Here is a 27,352-nt window from a genome sequence, read left to right on the forward strand (position 1 = left end):
TGTCCTCTTAAACTTCTGACTGTCAACTATCCCGCTTGGTATAGATGAATGAGCTTTCAATGTAAACTTTTAATAAGATGCACAGACAATAAAAAGTACATGTTCATCCTTGTAGACATCATCCTAAGTAGATGGTGAAGTAGCTATTAATTGGGAGCTTTACCATGTATATATAAGGAGATAATCTTAGTTGAACTATGCCTTTGAAATCTCTTGCTCTCCAGAGATCAGATTTACCACTAGATTATAACATCACTAAAGGCGGAATATGACTTCTTGGTCACCAAATTGCTCTGTCCCCACATCTCAACATTGTAAGTTCTTGGTATATTTTTGCTGAATGTTCTTTCTTTTAATATCCCTGTGGTACTTTATTGCTCTCCAAGACCATTTTGAGGGGGGAGGAAATGAATGTTGAAACTTAGTCTCTGAGAGTCAGGTGGAGCTGACAGACACTCCTGTTTCACATTTGCTTGCCTCCTTTTAGTTAACTTCTCCCTTCATTGAAGAAATGTACATACATTAAAACTCATTAATGTACAAATCTTCAATGCTTTAATTCTAATAATTGAAAATGCTTTCATTGACACATTCAGCTCCTCAACACAACATTTTAATTATTTTCCAGTCCAGTTTATGCCAAAAATGCAGTTCAGTTCTGACAATGTCTCTATACTCTAATTAAACTCTTTCAATTTGCAATTCTTTTTATTAATCTTCATTTATCCAAAGCCAAATTTGGCCTATATATGTAGTGATGGATGACAAAACATTGAGTTTCTAATCCCTGTTCTCACAATGAGTATTACTTTATCATCTCTCCTTTTTGTAGTACTAGAAAGTTTATATACACCTATCACAGTGGAGTTGTTTGGCACATATTACTTGATTATACATTTACTGCATTTGTGCAAGAATGTTTCTCCAGGATTTCCTAAAAGGATGATGCAATTGAGGCCATGAAAGATGAAGAGAGATTTCCAAGTTCCCATACCTAATTCAGGGCAGAGTAACAACCCAAGTCTCCCACCTGACTAGTAGTGAAATGTTTCCTATGCTTGCTTCTTTGCTTGTTTGTTTTTTACTTAAGGAGGATTATTTGAGGGAAATATAAATATAAAAAGCTTTCTTTTAACATGTACAGTAGTGAAGTCTACGGTATCCTCAAGGTGGCAGGGCACTGGGTCTCTGAACATGATAGGTGGTATACCATGTTGGATGAGAGTTTGAGCTTTATGGTCAACTAGACCTGGATTGAAATTTCAGCTTGGATATCAAGCAGCTGTAGGATCTTGGGCAAGTTACTAACCTCCATGCCCTCCCATGTCAACACCTGAACCTGTTATGAGGATAAAGGACCTAATACCTATGGTGTGCTTAGTATATACCTAGCATAGACTCATGCTCTTGACAAAAAGTTAATTCTTAACGTTACACGTTTACCTGAGATATGGTTATTGACAAAACTCATATGTGCCTTAAGGTGAAACTAGGGTTACTGCAATGGAATAGGACAAAATGATAACCATGTTTCTTATTAATCTCTAGTTGGAACACAACAAGCATGTGTATGTGTGTGTATGTCTTGGCTTGTTTAATTTTTACTGTATCATGCTGCCTAGAGGAGGATTTTTTAAAATATAAAAACTCCTCGGTATGTTTATACGCCATGTTGTAGCACAGTAGTAGACTGGGTAGTACCCTTGGGTTCCCCTTATTGAAGAAATTAACAGAATTAGAAAAAGAAGAGCAAAAAACCCCAAAGGCAGCAGAAGGAAGGAAATAATAGAAGATCAGAGAGGAAATAAATAAAATGGAGATTAAAAAAACAATAAAAATATCTATCAAACCAAAAGCTGGTTTTTTGAAAAAGTAAATAAAATCAACAAGCCTCTGGCCAAATTCACAAAGAAGAAAAAAGAGCACAAATAAGCAAAATAAGAAAGGAAAATGGAGAAGTAACAACAAATAAAATAGAAATATAGAATATCATACGAGAATATTATGAAAAACTATATGGAACCAAACTGGATAACCTAGAGGAGATGGACAAGTTTCTGGAAACATACAGTCCACCAAGACTGAACCAAGAAGAAACTGACCACTTGAACAAACCGATCACTAGAAATGAAATCGAAATAGCAATAAAAAACCTCCCTACAAATAAAAGTCCAGGACCAGACCGCTTCACCAGGAAATTCCAAACATACAAAGAAGAACTCATGCCAGTCCTTCTCAAACTCTTCCAGAAGATTGAAAAGGAGGGAATACTCCCAAACTCATTCTGTGAAGCCACCATCACCCTGATACCAAAACCAGGCAAAGACACTACCAAAAAAGAAAATTATAGGCCAATTTCACTGATGAACATAGATACAAAAATCCTCACGAAAATATTAGCAAATAGAAAACAACAGCACATAAAAAAGATTATACATCATGATCAAGTGGGGCTCATCCCAGGGACACAAGGGTGTCTCAACATATGCAAATCAATCGATGTAATACATCACATCAATAAAGGACAAAAACCACATGATCATCTCAATAGATGCAGAAAAAGCATTTGATAAAATTCAACACCCATTTATGATAAAAACTCTCACCCAAGTGGGTATAGAGGGAACATATCTCAACATAATAAAAGCTATATATGACAAACCTACAGCCAGCATAGTACTCAACGGTGAAAAACTCAAAAGCTTCCCACTAAAATCTGGGACAAGACAAGGATGCCCACTATCACCACTCCTATTCAACATAGTCTTGGAAGTCCTAGCCACAACAATCAGACAAGAGGGAGAAATAAAAGGAATCCAAATTGGAAAAGAAGAGGTAAAAGTGTCACTATATGCCGATGACATGTTACTATATATAGGAAACCCTAAAAGGTCCACACAAAAACTACTAGAGCTGATTGAAGGATTCAGCAAGGTAGCAGGTTACAAGATTAACATTCAAAAATCAGTTGCATTTCTTTACACTAATGATGAATCAACAGAAAAAGAAAGTAAAGAAACAGCCCCCTTTAAAATAGCACCCAAAGTAATAAAATACCTAGGATCAAATCTAACCAAGGAGATGAAAGAATTATACACAGAAAACTAAAACCATCGATGAAGGAAATTAAAGAAGACTTTAAAAAATGGAGACATCTCATCCATGCTCCTGGATTGGAAGAATCAATATTGTTAAAATGGTTACACTGCCCAAGCCAATCTACAGATTTCATGCAAACCCTATCAAATTACCTAGGACATATTTCACAGAACTAGAACAAATGATAATAAAATTCATATGGAACCACAAAAGACCTAGAATTGCCAAAGCATTACTGAAGAGAAAGATAGAGGCTGGAGGAATAACTCTCCCAGACTTCAGACAATACTATAGAGCTACAGTCATTAAGACAGCATGGTATTGGTACAAAAACAGACATATAGACCAATGGAACAGAATAGAGAGCCCAGAAATGAACCCACAAACTATTGGTCAACTAATCTTTGACAAAGGAGGCAAGAATATATAGTGGAATAAAGACAGTCTCTTCAGCAAATGGTGTTGGGAAAACTGGACAGCAGCATGTAAAGCAATGAAGCTAGAACACTCCCTTACACCATACACAAAAATAAACTCAAAATGGATCAAAGACTTAAACATAAGACAAGATACAATAAACCTCCCAGTAGAAAATATAGGCAAAACATTATCTGACATATATCTCAAAAATGTTCTCCTAGGGCAGTCTACCCAAGCAATAGAAATAAAAGCAAGAATAAACAATTGGAACCTGATTAAACTTACAAGCTTCTGCACAGCAAAGGGAACCATAAGTAAAACAAAAAGACAACCTATGGAATGGGAGAAAATTTTTGCAAATGGAACTGACAAAAGCTTGATCTCCAGAATATATAAGCAGCTCATATGACTTAATAAGAAAAAACCAAACAACACAATCCAAAAATGGGCAAAAGACCTAAACAAGCAATTCCCCAAGGAAGACATACAAATGATCAATAGGCACATGAAAAAATGCTCAATATCACTAACTATCAGAGAAATGCAAATCAAAACTACAATGAGGTATCACCTCATGCCAGTCAGAATGACCTTCATTCAAAAATCCACAAATGACAAATGCTGGAGAGGCTGTGGAGAAAAGGGAACCCTCCTCCACTGCTGGTGGGAATGCAGTTTGGTGCAGCCACTGTGGAAAACAGTATGGAGATTCCTCCAAAGACTAGGAATAGACTTACCGTATGACCCAGGAATCCCGCTGCTGGGCATATACCCAGAAGGAACCCTACTTCAGGATGACACCTGCACCCCAGTGTTCATAGCAGCACTATTTACAGTAGCCAGGACATGGAGACAGCCTAAATGTCCATCAGCGGATGACTGGATAAAGAAGAGGTGGTATATTTATACAAGGGAATACTACTCAGCCATAAAAACCGACAGCATAACGCCATTTGCAGCAACATGGATGCTCCTGGAGAATGTCATTCTAAGTGAGGTAAGCCAGAAAGAGAAAGAAAAATACCATAGGAGATCGCTCATACGTGGAATCCCCTCCCCCCCACCAAAAAACATAAATACAAAACAGAAACAGACTCATAGACATAGAATACAAACTTGTGGTTGCCAAGAGGGCGGGGTGTGGGAAGGGACAGACTGGGATTTCATAATGTAGAATGGATAAACAAACAAGATTATACTGTATAGCACAGGGAAATACATACAAAATCTTGCGGTAACTCACAGCAAAAAAAAAATGTTACAATGAATATACGTATGTTCATGTATAACTGAAAAATTGTGCTCTACACTGGAATTTGACACAACATTGTAAAATGACTGTAACTCAAGAAAAAAATGTTAAAAGAAATTAACAAAGAAAGATCAGTAATTTTACCTTATGGTACATAGATTTCTTTAAGTCAATAGCAAGAAAATATTGTACTATTTCCTACCCTGTCCTGCACTCATGCTTAATAACATCCTTCCTACTTTCTTTTTTATTCTTTCTATCACCTCTCCTGAAGCCAGATAGAAAACTTTAATTCACCTATAGGCAGTCTAATTTATTAGTTCTAGACTATAATCTTCCTTACTTACTGCCATTTATGCTACAGTGCACTGTTAACAAAAGAAAATATCAAACAATTTGTAGGTCAGTACATTTCAGTAAGATCAGTCCATTGCCCTGCATGCTTTACAGGTAAGCTGCCCCAGTTATGTTAAATGCCTGGCCTTACACTGGGCTGTAAGTCTCCTAAGACTAAATCCAATTTCATTTTTCCCAAATTTTCTTCTGAATTTGTGATGGCAAGCAGGTATTTAATGCCTTACAAATGAATTGGTTTCAGAGTGGTATAAATGATAAATCACACTAATTGGGGTTGTTGCCTGTATCAGTGCCCAGCTTCCCCATGACCCCTAATACATGCTGATTGGTTCACTTTATAAAGCACTCAAACCATCCCTGCCTTCTCAATGTCTTTAATGTCTCCCTCCACCTTTTATTAAACATCTTAAAGTTATATATGCCTCTGTGAAATGATTGCACAATTCAGCAGCTTTTGAATTATCTGATCTGATGATACATCTTTGCCTTCTAATTTTTTCCACCTCCTCAGTTACTCTATTTTTTCCTGCTGCTGATCTTCTATTCTATGAATTGTATCAATAACAGTTTTTAAATTGTTGTAAATTAGTTCGGCACTTATTTGGTGAGGGCTTGTTTTTGACAAGGAACAGGAAATTGTAAATTATACTATCATAAATCGGAGATCAACTCAACATAATTTCTCTTCTCATTAACTTCTGGGAAAAAATACTCCCCATATCAGACTTTAAGAAAGGAATCACTAAGATCTGAGTTCAAATCATTTGTTTCCTCTGGATTTATGAGCTATATATATTAAAGCATATCTGGAAGAAGACCCTCCTGGCTTAAAGGACCATAATTTTTATTAAAATTATAATTCGTGAGGTCAGCCACACTTCTTGGAGCCAGCAACAGACAGTTGGATGGTGTCGCTCACATGCAATTTGGAGACCAAGTTCTTATGCTTATTCCTAATAAGTCAGAAGTGTATCCTCTCAAAGGTCAGTTGAGAGGAGTAGAACATCTTTATCAGGAGAGACCGAGATAACCATTGACCTGGTGTTCTAAGTAAGGGTGTGATGAGTTATTTCTGTAAAATTAATGACATGATTTGGAGCTACTTTAATTTGTTTTCCTAAACAGGCTTTAAATAGAAAATCAATAACTGGCTTGAGTAGAATGAAAGCTTACTTTCATGGTAGTGCTGAGGTTAACAGCCTCTTGGGCCTAGCACAGTGCGTGACCCATAGGGAGTGCACAATTCTGAAGTCTAGCTGACTAAATTATGCTTTTGCAGTGTCAGGGAGCAAGCACCCTGGAAGGTTGAGTGGCATGCCATGGTATCCTGTCTCTGGCTTTGCTGTGCAGAATTTTCTTAATGTGTGTAGAGGGCACATAACTATTTAAAAAGATGCAAAATCAGGAGGGCTATTATCACTTGAACACATTTCCCATAACATTCATCTGTGTGCCGTTATTCCCAACTAGGTAGCTCTCTTTGGAGCAGGAACAGTCTCTCACTGCCCTTTGTTATCCCTGAGCACCAGAATAGGTCCAGGCCATTTGTGCCATTATCCTATGAGGGAAAATTGAAGGCACAGGATATCCTGCCTCTACAGAGGTAGCCATTACCCAGGAGGATGGAGGCTCCAAGAGGAAAAGTCTGCAAGGCAGATGAGATAGCCTACTGGGACTAGGCTTGAGGGCTTCAAATTTCAAAGTCTGTCCCCATCTCCAACTCCGGGACTCCTTTCTCTACTCTGGATAGGAAGGGAGTCTTGTGGTTATTTTTTGGCACTCATTGTATTTAGGTCAAAGGAAGAGAAAGTTGGTTACAGAGACAGCTCTTGTCAGTGTTTGTCAGCACTGTCACGTGGAATAAGGAATTCACCTTATTTTTCATGGAAGTATCCCTATGTAGCAGTTAAAGCTTTTGTAGTCAGACCACCTTTGTTGAAACCCTGTCTGACTACTAATTAGCTGCTGAGTGTTGCAAGTTACTTTACCATTCGGAGCCCCAGTTCTCCTATCTCTAAATACAGTGGTACTAAATCATACCTCATAGGAGTTTGATAAAGATTAAATTACTTATTTGTCAAGTAAACACTGCCTAGCAATAATGGCAGTTACTGAGTACTTATCACTTGCCGATTACTGGGCTTTGTGTTTTACTTGAATTATCTCATTTAATCTTGGCACCAGCCCTGCAAGGTAGATATTATTACTGTCCGCATTTTATAGAAGAAACTGACGTCCAAAGAAGCTAACTCATTCACATAGTTTGTAACAGATAGAGCCAGTATATATAGGTCAGATGTCAGAATCAGAACCACATGGGTGGAATTTGATAGCACCTGAAAATCAGGATCTTATGATATTTATCTTCATATCGTACCTCCTCTTTTTGAGCAGGAACCAGGACAGCAGTTTGTTGTGTGTTGGTTAAGTTCTCCCAGTATGAGGATTAAAAAATAATTTTCAAACCATTACAGCCATGACAGTGGAATGGGCCACCTTGCAAAAGAGTAAGCTTCCTATCTTTGAAAAGGTTCAAGCTGTGGCTGGGTGACCTCTTAGGTCTTGTCTGCTTCTAAGATTTTATGGTTCATTAATTTCCTCGGCATGTCCACGTTACATAAGGTGCCTTTCCCTGCTGAAGGAGAGGGGAAAGAGTACACATCTCTGGGTTATTTGTTAAATTGTTCCACCTTCACTCTTATAAAGTTTAATCTCCTACACAGGATCCTACTATTATCTTGTCTAAGCTTTACTCAAGAATCAGATTCTCATTTCTGCTTCTATTTTTAGTTTTGAGAAGCTGGTTCAGTTCTTTGTTAAAAAGTGTTGTAATTATCATGTAGCACCATTATTAAGAAATGTATAATACAATATGAATGGAATGCTAGCTGAGTTTATGTGAATTATTCCGTGTTTGAGAAGGAACCACTAGATACTTCTTCTGATTAAAATTGTTTAAGAAAACTGCAAATGTACAGTTTTTCCACCCTTGTTGAAAACCCTTGGCATTGTCTGAGCAGCTAGCAATGATGATTGCCCTGAAAATGAGATTTCCATGGCACTTTCTAGGTATTCTAGATCTTTAATTATTTCTAGTATCAGTGCCAAATGAAGCATTTATGAAAGAGCTTACAATTAAAACAAGTAGGTTAAAATTTTATGCTTACATTGGTGAAGTGTTAAACGTTATATGGTAGTACTATTTTTTTGTTGTTGTTCTGGAGACAAGAATTCTCTTTGCCCCAGTTTTTCATGACTCATCTTTTCTTAACTCATCTTTCTTATCCTTTGAAACTTCCTCTTTGGAGAATCAAAAAAGCTTTCTTCATCATTTTTTTCCTCCAATTCACGAGAGCTCTTCTTAAGTGGAAGAAATAATGTTAGTTTTTCTGCAGGGATTGATTATAAATTCCTTCTCCATGCTGAATTACACTGGCCTCTAGTGGGTACCTGTCACAATTATGTTTCATACTGCTTTTCCCTTAACTCACTTATTGTAACACTGTACCATATATTTTAGTAATTTTTAAGAATCTATATTAAGCAGTACAATCAGAATTGTCAGGGTTTGAAGTAGATTTTGTCATGAAATTGATTAAACTTTATGTACCTTATGCATCTATCAAGACAGCCATTTGGAACTACAGCATAAAACTGGTCTGGAATTCCTGTTTTCACACTGGGCAGAAATTACAGTCCTTCCAGCTAGCTGAGAAGGACTTTGGAATGGAGCTAGATGACATGATATGAAAGGAAACTACAGATCACAGTGTGCAACAGGAATGGACATTATGGGAAGTGTCAGCTTAGTTGGGGCCACGTGAGAAATGGGAGACGGCCTTAGCTAGTCTTGAGCAACTCAGAAAACTATCCCAGGATTTCTGGACTGAAAAGTTAGACGTGATTTTCAGGGTAATCTTAAAAATAAATAGAAATTTAAAAAGAGGTACTTCAAGGCATTTGTAAAAATGTCTGAAAGTCCAAAGAACTTCACTTTGGTATGACATGAACAGTCATTAAATAGATCTAAGACTACCCTTTGGATCTGTCTAGCATATAGGAAAATACACATTCAAGAAAGTAAGTCATACGGAGGAACTGTGTGAGATGGGTGACATGGGCTTCTGCAAACAAAGGAATTTTTGTCCAGATGTTTCAGAGAATAAAGAGCAGTTACAGGTATAGGTAGAGAAAAGGAAGCTCTAACATATTAGATAAAGCAAATTGTGTAGATTCAGGTAGTATGTGTGCATGTCTGTCCTTACCTTGTGCTGCTCACTTCTGGAAAAGTTACGTGGATCTTACGTGATTTGAGAGCTTCTGTTTCCTTCCCTGCATTTTTTCTCGTATGTAAAGCCATCCTACACATACTCCCTTGGGGTGTATCTTATTATTGACTATTAACAGCTCGATGACACAGTTTATTTACTTGATAAAACAGAGTAATGTGACTTTTGTGATAAATGTTGCACTACTTGCAACTAGGTCATTGGAATTTCATGGAAGTTAAACATCATTGTCGGTCCAAGGCTGCAGACCTGCATTTTTACTTACTAGCCATCTTTTCAGGTTTGTCTTCCTGTTACTTGTGTTCCTTTTTTAGACAGGCTAGGAGGCCACACGGGGTCTTGGACTTATTGAGCCTATCTTTCATTATGCCAAAAATAAGGATTGCAAATCTCCTTCTAGGTGGGCCTTCCTTCATTTTCGTTTGCAGTTAATAAACCAAATGAAGCCATTTCAGTGCTGAGAAGCTCGTTTTCATCTGACAAGCTATCATTTGTTATTTACAATGGACAGAACCCATGATAATAAAGCTTTTGGGCTTGTTTTCCTTTTCCTGCCTTTACCTTGAGTGTAGATCTAGAGAGTTAATGAGCAATAATTTCAGATTTTTGGGTTTTAGACATCTCTCAGAACAAGAGAAAGAAGTGTTTGAAAATATACATTAAATGGCTTAAACTTGAGTGTTCAGACTTTTCCCCATATATTTTATTGTTTAATTTGTGTCCATGACTGTATTGTAGAGAGAGGAAAGCTAAACAAAAATTAAGCTTCCAGTTCTAGAAGTTTCTAAAGAATGGAGTTCCTCAAATTCAAGCTGGTCAAAATGGAATGTTGTTATTAGTCTTGCTAGGAAATTATGGCTCACTTAACTCAGTATATGGAGGACAGTTTATTTACAAAGAGATTGATAATGAGAGTGTGAGTAGGGTGTACATAAACCATACGAGAACATAGAAGAACCTTGGGCAAGTCTGTAATGAGGACTTCTTTGAGATGATCAGAGACCTTTTATGGAGGGGCTCCAGTCAAGAGGGACCTGGAGGAATAGAAACACTCTGACTTCTTTCTCCTCCTGCCACGGCTTCCCAGTTTCCAGACAGGAAAGGAGCCCATTGATATAGCCCCTTGAGTCACCCTTCAGGACCCAGAGGAGCAAGGTGGGAGTGAACCTGGAGAGAGACACAACCCTACAGCACAGATAGGTCTCAGATGACATCCCTTTGATTGTCAAGTATGTGCCTCAGGGAATAGAATGTTCTGGAATCCTGTTGTAAAGGGAGTCTAACAACTTGAGAACTCAACTGAGGTCTGCAAAAGGTTAACTTTGGGTGGTAGAGCATATGGCCAATCAGTAATTTAGACACTGAGGTGCAAAGATTTTGGTTAAATTTCATTCCTAGCAGGCTGTGAGGAGTGCTTTGCCATTGTAGTTTTTAATTTACTTCAGACATGGTATTCTGACATTTGCTGAACAGCTAAATAAATAGATCAGACTTCCACACAACAGATTATAGCAAGGTCAGACAGTGATACCAGTAATTTTAAAATATTTTCTACAGCTGAGGATTTTTTTGGTGACAGTGACATCTGATGTTGCTAGTAGACGTTGAATGAATTCTGTAGAGTCCTCTCTTCCTGATTTTAAATATTACCAGGCACCAGTCCTGCCCACACTTTTCAGAAGAGCCCTGAATCAAATGGGATATTCGTTTTTATAATTACAGATGTTTTAATGGGTAACTTCCTTGGAGTTTTTTGTCTGTTTATTTTGCTTAATTTACCAGAATTTAAATTTTTGGTGCTAAAGAATATTATCTTCAGTGATGGTTTTGGAGTTTAAGATTCTTGGTGTAAGATTTGGGGTTGGAGGTCATGTTACTGAGATGAATAAAGGGTGGGATTTTAGGAAATAAATTGGAAGCTTGTTTTTACATAGAAATTGGCAGTAAACTGATTTTGACAAATATATTGGTGAGATCTGTAGATCTGTTATAAAAAGAAACATTTGTATGTATTTTTAAAATTATTTTACTTAAAACAATTTTAATATCAATTTTAGTATATAATAAATAGCTTGTAACTTACTGAGATCTTAGCTGGAAGCTTATATTTTTACTTCTCTCAGTCACATTTTTCTTGTAGGAATTTTAATATGAATCTTTGTCAACCCTTTGTTTTTCCAGGAAACTAAATGATCAAATAGGTTTGAACAGATGTATGAAGCATCATAGAATCATTATACGCCACCTTCATCTTACATTAGACTTGTTACTTACAGAGACAGTGGGTTTTGCTATTAACTAAATTTATCTTCATATCTCTGGTGTGAAGTGTGAATCTGTGTGGTCCTAAGTTTTGGCTCTGTCTGCGTAGCTAATTTCTTTTCTTTAATTGATGTCAGTCATGAATAAAGGCAAAGAAATCACCCAAAGAAGGATTTTTTTCCCTGTGGAGATTATGTTGCAACAATAGATGGATAGATATACTGTTTATAGATTAATAAATGGGTCCTTTACCAAGTTGCCAATTTTATGGGTGTTCTCTGTATTAACTCTGCAACTAATGATGATGGAGTACACGTATTCACATTCATCAAGATGACATAAGTCTGAGATGATTGGACGAACTACTGCTCAGAAAGAATGTGCCAATAAATATTCTTAATCTGTAGCAATGTAGCTTCCATTACAAATAAAATATAGATATTGCATTATGAGCAATGAGTATCCTGCCTTGAAAGCAATTATCTGTTAAGCTGGGGAGGCAGTTTTGTAACCAAAATATTTCTTACCAGTCAATTATAATAGCTCATTTCTTAAGTGAGAATTCTCTCTCTCATGTTTCTTAAGTCTTTTGAGGTTTCTGGTGAAAGAGTAGGACCAAAATCCCTTGCTCTGTTTTGTTTCTTTTAGCTTCATATGGCTCTGTGGCCAAATTACACATCATAGTAGTTTTTGCAAAAGGTATTTTAAACACAGGGCACTCAAAAAGAACCTTGCATTTGCCATTCTAAATGTTCAAGTGGTTTTTGTAATCCTGGCAATGGTTCTGATTCTCAGCTCAAAAGTATATGTAAAGTGTCTCTGTAAAAGAGAAAAACATGCCTGTGCTGTTCCTTTGAATCTCTGTGTTCTTCAGTCCTGTTAACTTCTTGTTTCCTGTGCCTGCTTATAATGCCAACCAGTATTTCCATCTTTAGATTTTTCCTTCTCCTTAAAATCTTGTTAATAGCTGATTTTACCACCATGTTTGCTGGCATCTGGGGAAGCATTTGAATCCCACCCTTGGACTGGCTGAGGCATTCATGGTTGCTGCTCTTGGTTATAAAGGCCTCTAGTTTTACAGATACTTATAAATATGATCTAAATGGTGCAATGATAAGTGTCTTTGGGGAGAAAGACCCTTGATCCCTGTGGCACCTAACTCCCAACAAGCTCCTAAACAGCTTTCTTGATGGTTCCCTGGGGATCAAATTTTCAACTCTTTGACTCTTTTGCAAAAAAATGACTATAATAGGGTGTTATAAATTAGAACACAAATCATCTGCTAAAGCTCTAGAAAGCTAGAATCCATACAAATAGTATGGATTCAAATAGACCGATGATTTTTTTTCTTGAAGCATTACATAAGCCTCATGCCTCATAGAACACACTTTAGAAAGCTTTGATTTAAGGAGATAGGCTTTTGTCTTGGGGGGAAGTAATGGCTTTATAATTTTTATGATTCAGTATTTGTAGTATTTTAACCTGGTAAAATAAACCAGTATTCATAATGAAAGTTGTCTTGGTTCTATCCAGTGCTGGAAATCCGTATTTAATTTTTTTTTCATTTTAGTATACCTAAACATGCATAGTTAATTAACATAGATTGTTAGTGATCATGCTGGATGTGAATTGGACTTTTTGATTGTCTGATATTTTCTTTGTAAAAGTATTGGAGGAGAGACAATGTTGATAGACTAAATCTTTTAAGTACTAATTATCAACATACGTGTTAGGTAACTCCAAAGTTAGGGAGACAAACATATAACACACTTGCTTTGACTCTTTCCCCCTTGGCCATGGCAGGCATTGCTAATAGGTCACAGATCTCTTACTATTGAACCAGGAAATGTCTCCCTGGTCTTTTTCAATACAGCTCTTCAAATAGCTGCTCACACAGAGTCAGTGTACCTCCCACTGGCCATTCCATCACCTGATATTTAATAACTATCAACAGTATGTCTCTAATGGCATAATTCTCCATTAGAATTTTCCTGATCATAAATAGAGAAATAATAGCATTGGCAAAGGGATAGATTTCAGTGCATCAGGAAGGGGGAAAGAGTGGCTTATCAGTCTGCAGAGAGGGGTCTTGTAGGGACATCTATCCCAGTTCAGGACAGACCCTGGGCTTTGAATTCACTCTTATAACATCATCACCTCTGTGCAGTCCTGTTTATGTAGGGATTGCTAACCACAAACTCTGGACAACTCTTTTATCAGTAAACAGGGAAAATCTTGGACTGTGAAGAATCGAAATCACTGGTCCACAAAACTATAAAAGATATCTTACCTCTGATCTATTTTAATTGAGCCAATGAGATTTGAAAGCAAGAAATAGTTGGACACCAGAATATAGCACTTAGATCTGTGCCCTTGAAACCTGGAAATAAGACCAAAATAGAACTGAGGCTCTTGATTAATCATGAAAGTGACTGATTATAGAGAGACAGTTGGAAGTTATAGAAAGACCGTGGGCTTTGAAGTAAGACTGACTTGGTCCAAATCCTGACTCCTTTGCTTAAAGCTTTTCACCCTTGAGCAACTTATTTAAGCTCCTTGAGTCTCAGTTTACTTGCCAGGGAAGGTTCCTAGCACCTAGGAAAAGTAACATGCAATGAATGCTAATCCTCCGCACCATTTTACTTACTCGAGTGAGGAGAAGAGTGCAGGATATACATATGGTGAAGAATTTAGGAAGAATTGAATAGAACAAGGATGAATTAGACACAATTCCCTTGTTTCACCCTGGCTGTCTCAGGGGTCAAGCTTAATGGAAACGGCTCCCCAACCAAATATTGTTCATCCATCAGACGTCATTTATCAGTTTTAGATTAACTGATAGATATTCCAAAATTGGAATAAAATGGTTGGGTTTATTTTGATTAATTAAAAATGCCAAAATGTTGTTTGGGAGTAAGGTTGATATTTAAGATATTTCATTTAAATTCAGACTTTTTCAAGCTAGATTATTTACTCACTAAAAGTTGTTTTTTTCCTTGAAAGAAATTTAGAGGGCTGAGTGGGAAGGCATTTGTCAAGAAACACTGTTGTTTTCATATCATTTGTAGATTTGTACACCATTTGCTTTAACCCAGGGATCCTAGGGCTTCAATTTGTATATAAAAAAAAAATAATTTCAAACTTCAAGAACAAACCTAAGTTAGAAGAGTAAGCTGTAGAAGCTCACTAAGATTTCAGCAAAAGGCAGATCTGGTCCCAGCTGAACTGATCTGTCAGCTTTATTTGTAAGATTACAGCAAATCCCAAGATTGAATCCCTCACCTGAATCCCTTCCTTATTGAATGAATCCATTTCGACTCCCCTCTAATTTAGCAGAGTGTTTTTATTAAAGCCAGGCATGGAAACATCAATTATCCAAGCTGCATCTAATTTCCTTCAGCATTTATTTCCCTTCGTTGGCTGCCAATGGATTAGAAGACATGATTAGAATTCAACAGGAAAATAAAAACAACAACGAAAAAGAGAAAAACAGTTCCACAAAAACAGATGCTTAAACAAGAGCAACAACATTCAGAATTAAAACAACTTGTGATTAAAAAAAAAGTCTTTATCTTGCCTAATGTAAACATGCCTGCTTGATTTGCATCAACAATGCCTATTGCATTGGGACAAAATTAGCATGTTGAATTACAGTAAGAGACAAAACCCAGTAGCTGCACTTACTATGCTTAATGTATATACTACAGTGTATTTTAAATGCAGTATAGTATTTAACTATTTGCAGTAATCATTGCAAAATGGCTGGCTCATTGCTGAAGTCTTTCTGTTTTTTCACTTCCAGCCAATGTCAAGGAGAGAAAAAGAATAAAGCAAAGGCTTTCAGGTCATTTTCATGAACTTGTTAACGGTACAGGTTTGTTTCAAAGGAATGATATTAAAGTTGGAATGGACACATTTAGTCAGCCACCACTATAGTTTAGGTACACTAATACTGTCCGTGAAAGCTAGCAAATGGTCCAACAAAGGAAGAGAACTTAAAATCCAGAAAGCCACTATCAAAGAAATATCAAATGATATAAAGGAGGAGTGGTTGCACTGAATTTGAGGATGACCATCAATCAAATTGTGTCTATGTCGAGGGGTGGCACACCATGGCCCATGGGCCAAATCTGGCCTCCCACTTGTTTTTGTGAATAAAGTTCTATTGGAACACATTTCTGCTTATTCATTTACATATTGTTTATGACTGCTTTAATGCTGCAACAGCAGAGTTGAGTATATGAGTCTGGCCCCTAAAGCCTAAAGTATTGACTAGAGCTTAACGGAACAAGTTTGCCAACCCTTGGTGTATGTCCGTAATACCCTTAAGGTGGCCCAGCTGTTCCAGATGTCCCTGCTTGTGGTATAGTGAAACAGACCTTGGTTGTAACTATGACTCCGTAATAGCTAAGAACCCCTAAACTCTGAGAGCCATCATCTATCCATAAAACAGAGGTGGTAAAACCACCTTTCTTATAAACTTAATGTGAGTACACTGTGGATGCTGAATAAATGATAGTTCTCTTCCCAGCCTCCCTGAAGTTTGCGTAGGTATCTTGAAACCAAAGACTTCTTAAACCCGTCCTTGTGGCATCTGCTCTGTAAGATTCTGTGTGATTAGATTCCTGCTAATCTGTGTGTGGTTTATCTCATTTCCCACCATCCAGTTTGCAGGCCTCAGCCTCCTTATACTCCTTCAGGTTCTATTCATTTTTTCAAAAGCACCAAGTTTTTCTGCCCCCTTGACCTTTGCGCATGGTATTCTCTTGTCTTTAAGTAATTACTCTTCATTCCTCTTATAATCTGTATAGCCTCTTCCTGACTGTCTTCATATCCTAGGCTAAATGTCACTACCTACAAGAAGCCCTCCCTGACTACGCAATGTCACATGGGTCGTGTCCTATGATCTCAGAGTGCCCAGTGTCTCCCTCCCCTTAATAACCAGTATCACAGTTTGCAATTTCAGATATAGATGTGGAAAATTTTTTGTCTTTTTTTCTTGCCTGCCTAGCTACTGACCACATATACTCAGTGATTAAGAGATCTAGCACAGGGTAGGCCCTCAAGAATGTATTTTGATTAAATGACTTACTTTTCATTCAGCAATCTGACAATATTTGCATTTCATTAAAGGCAGTCAGGGTACCTTTAAAGAAAAAGAACTGAAGTTTTGATCCTGATGGCGTACTGGCCACATAATTTAGTCCAAGTTGTTTTTAACCTGTCTGAGCCTCTCTTTTCTCATCTGTGAAATGGGTTAGGTAATATCTACCTCACGTGTTTGTGGCAGAAATCAGCTGTGGTAGTGAATGAGAAAATACTAAATAGATTACATATTGCAGGATCAGTAGATTTGCTGGCTTCTGGAAGTAGGTAAAGCTGTAGCCCCAGTGATTCTCCAGATCTTCAGTACCCTCAGTTTTCTTATCTATAAGATGGAGATAATAATTATACTCACGTCATATATTACTTATGTGTTAAATGTGTTAATATAACTAAAATAATTAGAATACTGCCTACCACCTGCTAAATACCTAGTAAACATTAGCTATTGTTGTCTTTGTGATCATTATTTAATATCTTGATTTTTAAAAATAGCAAACACTTTTCTGGGGAAAGTACACATTCAAACAAAATTTTGTAAATAGTTGCAAAGGGTTCACAATTCCCCTGAAACTCATACTCTGTGCCAACTGCACATGCTGTATGTTGCCCTGTGCCATTAGCTGCCTTTAGGGCCAAATTCTAAAGAGGCAGCTTAGTCATCGGACTTCATAAAATTTTGTCAGAAATATTGTTGTGTGTGTGAACTTATCTGACTGAGATTCCCTCAGGTTCATTAGATACTCGAAAGGATTACGTTCCCCAAAAAGGGTTTTTAGTTGTGATTTTTGTTTGTTTATTTAGGATTGAGAGGAGCTTGATAAATACCAAAGGCTGTTGCTTTTCTTCTTTTGAAGTGCATTCTTTACTTTTAGCGTGGGCCGAAATCTGCAGCCAGAATGTATTTTGCAAAGCCAAACACACACAAACATTTGAAAAACCTGCATTTGGATTGCCCAGCCACCTGCACAACTGCCAACAGCTGCCACAGACCCGCCTTGGGAGTAGCTGTCTGGGGTCCAGGGACATGTGCAGTGGATCTGGTTCCATAACTGCCTCACGAGATGATCTTTACTTTTGTGAAACAGTAAATAGCAACTCTTATAATCCTTACCCGAGAATTTGGAAAGTCTTGCTCCTGAAAGCATTTAAGAATCTTCTGAAAGAGTCTTGGGTTCTTAAATAGACCTAGCACTGACTTTTTTTAAAAAAACATTCCCTTTGCCAGAGGGGGAAGAAAAAAACTATTAAAAGTTTCTATTGGTATTATCATGGAACAGCAATTAGGGGTTGTCATAATAAATGAACACGTGGGGCACACATTGACAATTTGACACGCTTTATAAATGCTAAATAATCATAATGATGTCACAAGGCTTTCATTTTCAAACTGTCTTTATTTCATTCTCAGTTTGAGATTGCAGATTACAAGTAGTAGTTAATTATAGAAATTGGCCCAGAGTGAAACTTTAAATCAGATTTCCATTAAAGTGCATGACTGCAGCAAATCACTTTATAGGAGGAGAGAATGATATCTTCTCTGGTGATGTGGGGTCTTCCCACCACCCCGGTGGTGATCTCCTCTAAGTGCTTGGTGGTACACCACATGTCCTAAACCATCCCTTTTCCCTGAGCTAGGCAGCCTGTGTCCTTCTGTGTCTTGCTCTTCTTGTGAAAATCCTAACTGCGTGGTCAGTATCACTCACTCGTTTTCTCCTTTCCTCTCTCTCCTTCACATTCTCTCATGCTTTCTGTCTCTCTGCTTCTCTTTCTTGCTTTCTCTCTGTCTCTTATGCTCTCACAAACTTGCTTTCTATTTCTCATCTCGTGTTTGCTCATTCGCTCACTCTCCTGTCTGTCTCTGTCTCCCGTTCCCATCACTGCCCCTCTACCCCTGAGGGAAACTTCCAAGACTTGACTTCACCCAGCTCTGGGAAAGGAAGGGATAAGCCAAAGAGCCAAGTGGCCATCCCTGTCCTCTGGCGCCTGCCACTCTTTACCTCATCTGCGTTTTCTCACGTTACTTCCCCATTCAGCCTGTGGTCCCTGAATGAACCAAGTTAGGTGACAGCCTTGTCTTCATTCTGGCTGTCCTCTTTTTACCTGAGTTCCTGGTCTTTCTTCCTCTTTGTCACCTGGAACATCACTGCCTCCAAAAGGCCTCTCCCACCCTAGCAGCCTGCACTGCTGGTAGTGCCTGATGTTAGCCCTGTGAGACAAAGGAGCCAGGATTGTAATTGCCAGTTTACTGGTCTGATTCTCAAACTAGTCTTTGAACTCCTTGAGGACAGTGATGACATCTTATACATCTCCATATCCCAAGTACTTAACCCTGTGCTTGGTACAAGGGAGATGGCCATTAAGTATCTATTGAAATTAATTTAATTCATTCACTCTTGAAACCATTATTTATTAGGTGATTATGCTATGTCATGGATTGTGCTAGCTGCTGATAGAAAAACTACGTAATCCTCTTGTAGAGGAGCACAAAGGTGACCCACCCGGGGTGTTGCATCTTGGGGATGGAGATGCAGTGTGACAGGTGAATATACTACACAGGAGAACAACAGTCCCTTTCTCAGCACGTCTGACAAAGCCGAGTATTCCTCCACCATTGGATAAGAGGACCTTTCCTTGGATTCAGTACCAGTTGAAGTGGTTGGCTTACTTTTAGGTACAAGTTGTTGTATGAAGAGTATCTGTTTTTATTTGTCAGATGCTCATTAAACACAATGAGATACTGACATGAAAGACTTATGGAAACTGATACCAAAAGAGACAACTCCAGATTCACAACTCATATTTGACACTCACTCCAGGGCATACATCTCCTGAGCAGCGCTGGTTCACAGGGCCATGGGCATCTTCCCTCTTGTGCCTCCCTCCTGCCTGCGTGGATGAATTCTTGTACATTTGATGTGTGTGATGTGACTACTCTGTAGACCAGTCACACTGTTTCAGGTGGATTAAACAGAGTAACTCACCCTAATTTGATGACACAGAAAAGCTTCACCATTGACATCTGAATGTGTCCTTAAAGAATGTACAGATTGGACCATGGCAGAGGTGCACAGGGGCCAGTGTACGCTTTACTGAAAAGCTTAGTTCTTCTAGAAAAACCAAGTGAGCCTCAGCTGTTCCCGAGCTTCTGTCTTGGACCCTGTGGAGTCATTACTGCTCTTGAGCAATTTTTTTTCTTCCATTGTTCTGGCAAGCTTCTTTCCATCCAACAGCTATTTGGAAACTGCTGCTGTACCCGGCCTCGGTGCTAACAGCATTTAATAGCTGTCATTAGAAAGCAAGCTTCTGCTTACCAGTAGGCCTGCTGTGAATGGTAATGGGAGATTTCTTTTCTGGGAGTAGCCCCAATCTCTAATTGGTTTGAAAAATATTGCTCATTTATTTTATTCTTAAGACGTTACCTTTTTATTGAACTTCAGTAAGTCTGTGTTTCTATTATATTCAAATTTAACATAACTACAATCTATTGAAAAGTTTTCCTACTTGTACTTGCTGTCTAGGTAACTTGCCCACTTCCGTCCTTGCTTGTTGAAGTAAATGCGTGCATAAATACAGGCATGTGATAAGCATTTCACATGCGTTATCTTATTTAGGCCTTTCAACAACCTTATAGACTAGGTACTCTTATTCCCATTTTGTAGGTGGAGAAACCGTATTCATGATGGGATATGTCCCTTGCCCAAGGTTCCAGCTCTAGCAGCTGGCATGAAGGAAGAATCAGTAAGCAGTCTAGAGGCTGACGTTGAGCTTCACCACTGCTCCCTGTTAGCTTTGTAGCACTAGTACACATAATGTAAGTTCTCTGAATGGTTTTATCCACTATAGAGGCTAACCATCACTGCACTTACTGTACCGTATTGCAAGGGTCAAAATAAAAAATGAGGGTTCATGTACTGGCACTTTTTAAAGCAGTTAAGTACTAAACAAATGTAAGGTCTTCTTTCCTCATATGTTTTTGTGTAGTTAATTTAGCATACTGAAATAATGGGATTTAAAAATGGCATGCAGCACACACATATACGCTTTGCAATTAGTGTAGCATAATTTAATTGTGACTCCATTGTTGGAATTTTGATGCCTCTAGCTTGATGAATAGCCATTATCTGTGGGTGTTATCAATTAATCTAGATAATGAATTCTCTTCATTATCTCGTTTTTCATGTTAATTATACAGGATTTTCTTATACCTATTTATCAAATCAGGACAAGTACAGTTTATTTTTTTTTTTTGGCCCACATGCCTTTGAATCTGGAATATGTATAAACTGGTTAACAGAATGGGTTTAAATTCCATTTCTGAAAATTTCCAGTCAGTGGCTTGACTTTTCTTACATCCTTACTTGTGGTAATAGCTTGTATTTCTTTAATTTGGGGGTCTTTTTTCATCAAAAAGGTTGTTACCAACGATAATTAAACTACCTCTGACTTTTGAGAATATATCTCTAGTATATCAATGAGGTATTAAGGAGGTGTAGAAAAATTTGAATTTTTACTTATTAATATAAAACAACAAATAATTAATGTTACCAGTTTTTAAATAGTACATGAGGCACCATGACAAGTGAAAATTCAAGTATAAACCATGGAGAGAAACATAAGTACATGAAATTTTAGATGACACTACTCCAAAAAGAAGAGTTCCAGACAACTCTATAAGACAAAGCAGAAAACAGTATGTAATAAATGTGTAGTAATTGATTTCATTTTGAGTTCAGAGAAGTGATTGATAGGATAATCTGGGTTAATACAGCAGAGTAGTAGAGTTATATATTGATATTTATTATTTCAGTGCAAAATTTTAACTTTCTTAGCATTTTCTGGGCCTTTTGTTTTATACTTTATGTTTTGTGTTTTAAAAAAGGGGGAGTCTTATTTTGTCTCTGTTCTTTAGCCAGTTATTTGAAGGAATCTTGACTGCAGCACTTTTATGGGCACCTTCCTCTTTTGGATTTTAGGTTGAAGCCATCCTGGTCAATATTTTTGGTGGAATCGTCAACTGTGCCATCATTGCCAATGGAATCACAAAAGCCTGCCGGGAGCTGGAACTCAAGGTGCCCCTGGTGGTCCGGCTGGAAGGTAAGTTACAGTAGATTTCCACAGTGCCAGCGGCCCCTCCTTCAAGTTCAGGTGACTAGCCTGCTCTGCTCTCACAAACTTCTCGAGACAACATAAGGAAACTCTGGATTACATAAGATGAGATAAATGCAGTGCAGCAGTACCTCTCTGAGCTTCTGCTATGGATTGCAGCTCTCTAAGAATGGCATATGTTGTGAGTCTCCAAACAATTTTCCAAACACACTCCGGAGTGGAGACCTTTTATCATGACTCATCTCATGAGATTAGTATTCTGGGAAGAACACTCTGAGAAATGCTGCTCCAAGAAGTACTCATCATGAGAGAGCAGTGGGTCTCAACCTTTTTGGTCTGAGGACTCCCTTACTTACTAAAATTGAAAACACCAGAGAGCTCTTTTTTATTTTGGGTTATATATGTCAGTATTTATTAATTTATTTAATTTATTTAATAAATTAATTTGGAAATAGGAATAAATACTTGGAACTTTTTAAATACTCATTTTTGTAATAAAATTTTAATTTTTATATTATATATTTTATATGTAAATATATATACTATATATGTTATGAAGTATAACTCTGTCTTTTCTAGATTGTGGTAAGAATAGCAACATTGTTTTATGGTTTTGCAGATCCCTTCCATATCTAGCTTAATATTTGCTTCTGCATCAGATCTGTTGCAATATGTTGTTTTGGTTGAAGTATATGAAGAAAATCCGGCCTCATAGAGCTATGTATCTGGAATAAGGAGCAGTTTTTAATAATCATTTCATATAATTTTGAATATTATTCTTTGATACTACACTAAAACCTAAAAAGTAATAGTTTCTTTATCAAAGATTAGTTTTAATATAGAATCTCAATTTGTACTCCATTGTATTAAAATCCATTGGCCTGCTTCACACATTAAATGGATTTTGCACATACATGATTTATAACATCATGCATTGATCATATGGAAAATTTTGGATTATGCAGGTCTTCCGAAGGTTAACACATTTCAATATACAATATCAAAAAATTGACATCTTCTAATATCACAACATTATCAGAAAAGCTTCTCACTGTTGGGAAGCTGTCAAGGTGGTAGATGAAAGTTTTCTGGAATGCTAATCTTTGCTTGAAAGTACAAATTTTCTCATCATCCACAAAACAGTCAGTTGTTTTCCTTGAAGTGACAGACTTCACTCATTTTTGAGAAAATGTCTGCCAAATAACTAAATCTGAACAACCATAGTATGTTCTTTATTATTCCAAGAAAAGACAGTGTTCCATGGAAAAGTAAGTGGTTTAGCTTGCTGCTCAGAAATCACATACATGCTTTTCCTCAGAACAGCCATCGTAGTTCAGTGTGCAGCAGAGTGCTTTCAGTACACTTCTCATTTGATCACACAGAGTATTAAAAAGATGTGTACTGAAGGGTTGAAATTTAATAGAATTAAATTTTTTTCTTTACTGTTCATTAAGGACATTCTTACTTGAAAGTGGCAACTTTTCCTTGTGAGTATGAGGTGGTGAAAAATAAAATGAACCAGTATACTTTGGTGCTGCTTAATTCCATGCAGTTTTACCCACCATTACTTTTGCTTCATCAGGACAGATGTCAACAGAGTATTATTATTATTATTATTATTATTATTATTATTATTATTATTATCATCATCATCATCATCATCATTATCATTACTACTACTACTACTACTACTACTACTACTACTACTACTACTACTACTACTACTACTACTACTACTACTACTACTACTTTAAAATAGTTTTTATATCAGGGACCTCCCCCAGGGTTCTGTAAACCACACTTTGAAAACCATGGTAGTAGAGAAGTGAAAACAGACACTTTATTATGAGAATTACACAAAAATCCTGTCCACATGGTCAACGAGTTCAGATTACAGCAAGCAAGCAGCTCATTGGGTAGACTTCTGCAGTTTCGTTTTGGGGACAGCTTAATTTCCCCCATTACCACCCTGGTACTGTAATTCCCTAGAGACCTTTTCTCCTCAAAGTTCAGCCATATTTGACCTATTACAGAGCCCCATCTTCCTTTGAAGTCAAGCCTCTGGAACAGCTGGAGCGTGTTTTCCTCTGTTTGCTTCTTTCTTTGTGTCTCTTCCTTCTCTCTGCCAGTCTCCTTCCTCTCTACCTCCCTGAGACTCCACCTCACACCCTTAGATCTTCACTTTATGGGTTTAACAGAAGTCATGATCACAAAAGAAAAGTGAAATAGCAGGGTCTCCTGCTGGCAAAGCTTAATGTGGACAATCAAACATATGATTGAATTAAAAGTTCTTAAAAATGTGGATGCACTGTAATTTATCCCACTAAAAATAATTTCAGTGAAAGGAAAATGGCTAGGCTGCGGTGAAAAGAAAATTGATCAAGGAGTTAGTGGGTTCCTCAGGGTAGGCATAATTCTGATTAAAATGTTGATCTCAAACTGTTTTCAGGGTCACAGTCACCAGTGACCCTCAGATTTTAACTGTCAGCTCTTCTTATGTTCTTAAAGGGGAGCAGGTTTCCATAGCAAATCATACTAGTGTCTGTCACTTGGAAAGAACCAGAAATTAGTGCATGCTGTGGTGGACTCACTCTGTCTAGTGATCCTCCCCTATATGTGTGTTGTCTGTAGGGACCCATAATTAGTAGCTGGTAGTGCATCCCTAGAAAAGAAATTTACCCCACTTTTAATTTTTCCCAAGAGATTAAATGGAGCACTTATTTTTATACTGTACTTAGTATTCTGAAATACTATGGAATAATAACCTATCATTTTACATATCCCTATCATGTGTATCTGGATGATACACATGGTGAGATATGCAAAATACCACATCCAAGATTATCTCCCTTCATAATCAGTATTGGATATATCAAAGGTCTATCTGAGCTACTAGGAAAAAGCTTTGAAATGTCCACATCTGTTGGACAATCAGACTTGCATCTTTTAAGTTAAAGCACTTCCAAAGTATATGCCTGTGTTTTTTTTTAAATTTATTAATTAATATGATAAATACCATATATAAGTCACTGAGCTTTGGACATTAAGGAGAATGCATAGAAATATAAGAAATGATCTCAGTTACTAGATAACTGGGGAAATAAAAAGAAAAAAATTAACAATACAAGCTAATATCTATAAAATATTATCCAGTGTTTGTCCTAATAGAACCTGCTTCTGTCTTAGAAGCAATAGCCATCAGGGTATCCCAGATAACCACCAGCCTGGCTTGTGGAATTGATGATGAGCTCACAGAGGATACTGGGCGCCAGATTTATGTTGGCTAAAAACATCCATGGTGACCTTTTTTTGCTACTCCCCTTCTTTCATGTTAAAAGCCCCTATCCTTTCATAAGCACCTAGGAGAGAAAAAGCAGGAGAGCTTTTGACTTTTCTGGAGTACTCACTGGTATTCTTTCTTCCTTCTGTGGGAGTTGTCATCTGACATGATAAATGTCCTTAGATAGGTACCAGCACTCACAGTCCCATGGTAATAGCAGGGACACTTGCTAATATCCTTATATGTGATTAATGGGAGAAAAAAGCAGCCCCACATCATGATAAGACCCACCTCAAAATTCTGTTGGTCCTGCATAATATACAGGGGATGATGAACAGTTCTGCTCTACCTCTACTCTTATCTCTGATGATAGATTTTTAAAAATACAGAAATTTGTAAATGGTGTTATCCATAAAAATCCTGTAAAGGGAACTAAATACAAACCAAGCCTATGCTCTTTATGCTAAGTGATGCAGACTTCTATAAAGTATGCCCCCTTAAACTTTGCCTCTTGTAGTTCAGCCCACTTTCATTGGCATACCTTTTTGTTAAGTTTACTAGATATTGACTGCTATAATTATAGTACATTTAGAGATGTGAGTTAGCAGAGAAATATTATAAAAGGAGAATTTCCAAGTTGAATATGGAAATAAGTAAGATTTGAATCTCTGGAAAGGAAAGAGGTAGGAAGAAATTTAGTAAAAGATCAGAAGCAAGTCATCAGAGCAAGTCATATTTGGGAGTTAATACTAAGATCATAACAGTGACAAAGACTGAAAGCCAGGACCTGGACAGATCAGAAATCTGTCCTGGAGAAAGTAATGGCTTTGCAGGAACATGTTACAGCTACAAGAATTGAGTGGGGAAATCAAATTAGTAGCCAGAATCTACATTATTAGGTAGACTCCAAAATCAAGGCAGATTTGCCACATAGAGGCAAGAGTGGAGTAGAAGTAAGAGCAGAAATATAAAAAGAGATGAGAGAAAGTGGGGAGCTAGGTTTTTAAATCTGTGACCAGGAGAGCAATAGCATAGTTGGTGGACTTGAGAAAGCCAGAAGTGGAAACTAGGTAGAGAGAATGGGAGAGGATTGCATTGGGTATAGTTATCCTTAGTTTGAGATGAAGCTGTACTATCACATGGAATCTGTGTGGAGATAGAGATGGAGGAATACAGGGATGATCCAGAGAGAGGTATGATGGGCAAATGGATAAGTCACCCCCAGTTTGAAGACTCTCAGTAAACCACTCTCTGGACTTGCTGCATCGCATATTGTTCACCTGCAACACAGCTCAGTTAAAATGAGAAGCCAGCCAAAACCAAAAATCTCCTGTCACAGAAAATCTTGTTGTCAGTACTTCTGAGGAGGGAAAAAAGTTGCTAACTACAGGGCCCTCTGAGGATTTCTCTTAGACTCAATCTAAATTTTTCATTTGCTTTCCTCAGGGTCAGAACATAAATTCTGCTCCTCTCCCAAATCTCTCTGCATTCAGTTAGATTTTACCTCACCTTAGAGAACTGATTTGGGTCCCTCTGTTTTGCTAAATAGAGCAAACTCCTCATTTTCTGTGGTGACAGAGAAAGACAAAGTGGTATAAAGAAGCAGGAACATTCTGGACAATTCTATTGATAGTTTCTGTTTAACTTGATATAGCACTGTACTCGTTTTAGCTGATCAACTTCAAAGTTACCTTTATTCCTATTAATATTAAAATTGGTCCACCGTCCCAGGACATACACCACTGTCTAGCTAGTAAAAGTGAGATGAGAAAGGGGTGATCACCATCCCAGCATCTGTGAAAAGCCAAGTGACACATAAAAACTAAGTGTGGTAGAAAAATCTTACTGGAGTCTGAATTACAATAATAAATAATTATTATTACTAATGTTTATTAACTGCTTTCTAAGTTTTGAATACTCTGACACATGGCTGTGCATTCTGAACAAATGTGTGATTTTTAATGACGAAGATAACAGACATTTCAAAGCCTGATCATGTAACTTGCTACTAGCTTAGTATCTATTTCCTGTAAATAAAGAAGATAGCCTCTCTTGGTTGTTATGTGGCCATTTGGAAATGTGGCCATTTGGCATAAGTTTCACCAATTTGTGGCCCACATTTTAAAGACTGTTGCCATACATGATGTATTAGATATGTCCTAATGTAGAAAGTTTTAATCA

The 27,352-nt window shown here is 37.5% G+C and overlaps 1 protein-coding gene across 2 annotated transcripts in view; it reads left to right on the forward strand.

The window, feature by feature from the left end:
* Window positions 1-27,352, forward strand: part of SUCLG2 (succinate-CoA ligase GDP-forming subunit beta) — a 243,557-nt gene that overhangs the window by 201,616 nt on the left and 14,589 nt on the right. For both annotated transcript variants that reach the window (XM_032458113.1, XM_014565671.2), the window contains one exon: window positions 21,759-21,879. In XM_032458113.1, the coding sequence (XP_032314004.1) occupies window positions 21,759-21,879 (121 nt within the window). The remainder of the gene's footprint in view (window positions 1-21,758; window positions 21,880-27,352) is intronic.

Source organism: Camelus ferus, chromosome 17 (genome assembly GCF_009834535.1).
Source record: "Camelus ferus isolate YT-003-E chromosome 17, BCGSAC_Cfer_1.0, whole genome shotgun sequence".
In the NCBI taxonomy this organism is placed as follows: domain Eukaryota; kingdom Metazoa; phylum Chordata; class Mammalia; order Artiodactyla; family Camelidae; genus Camelus; species Camelus ferus.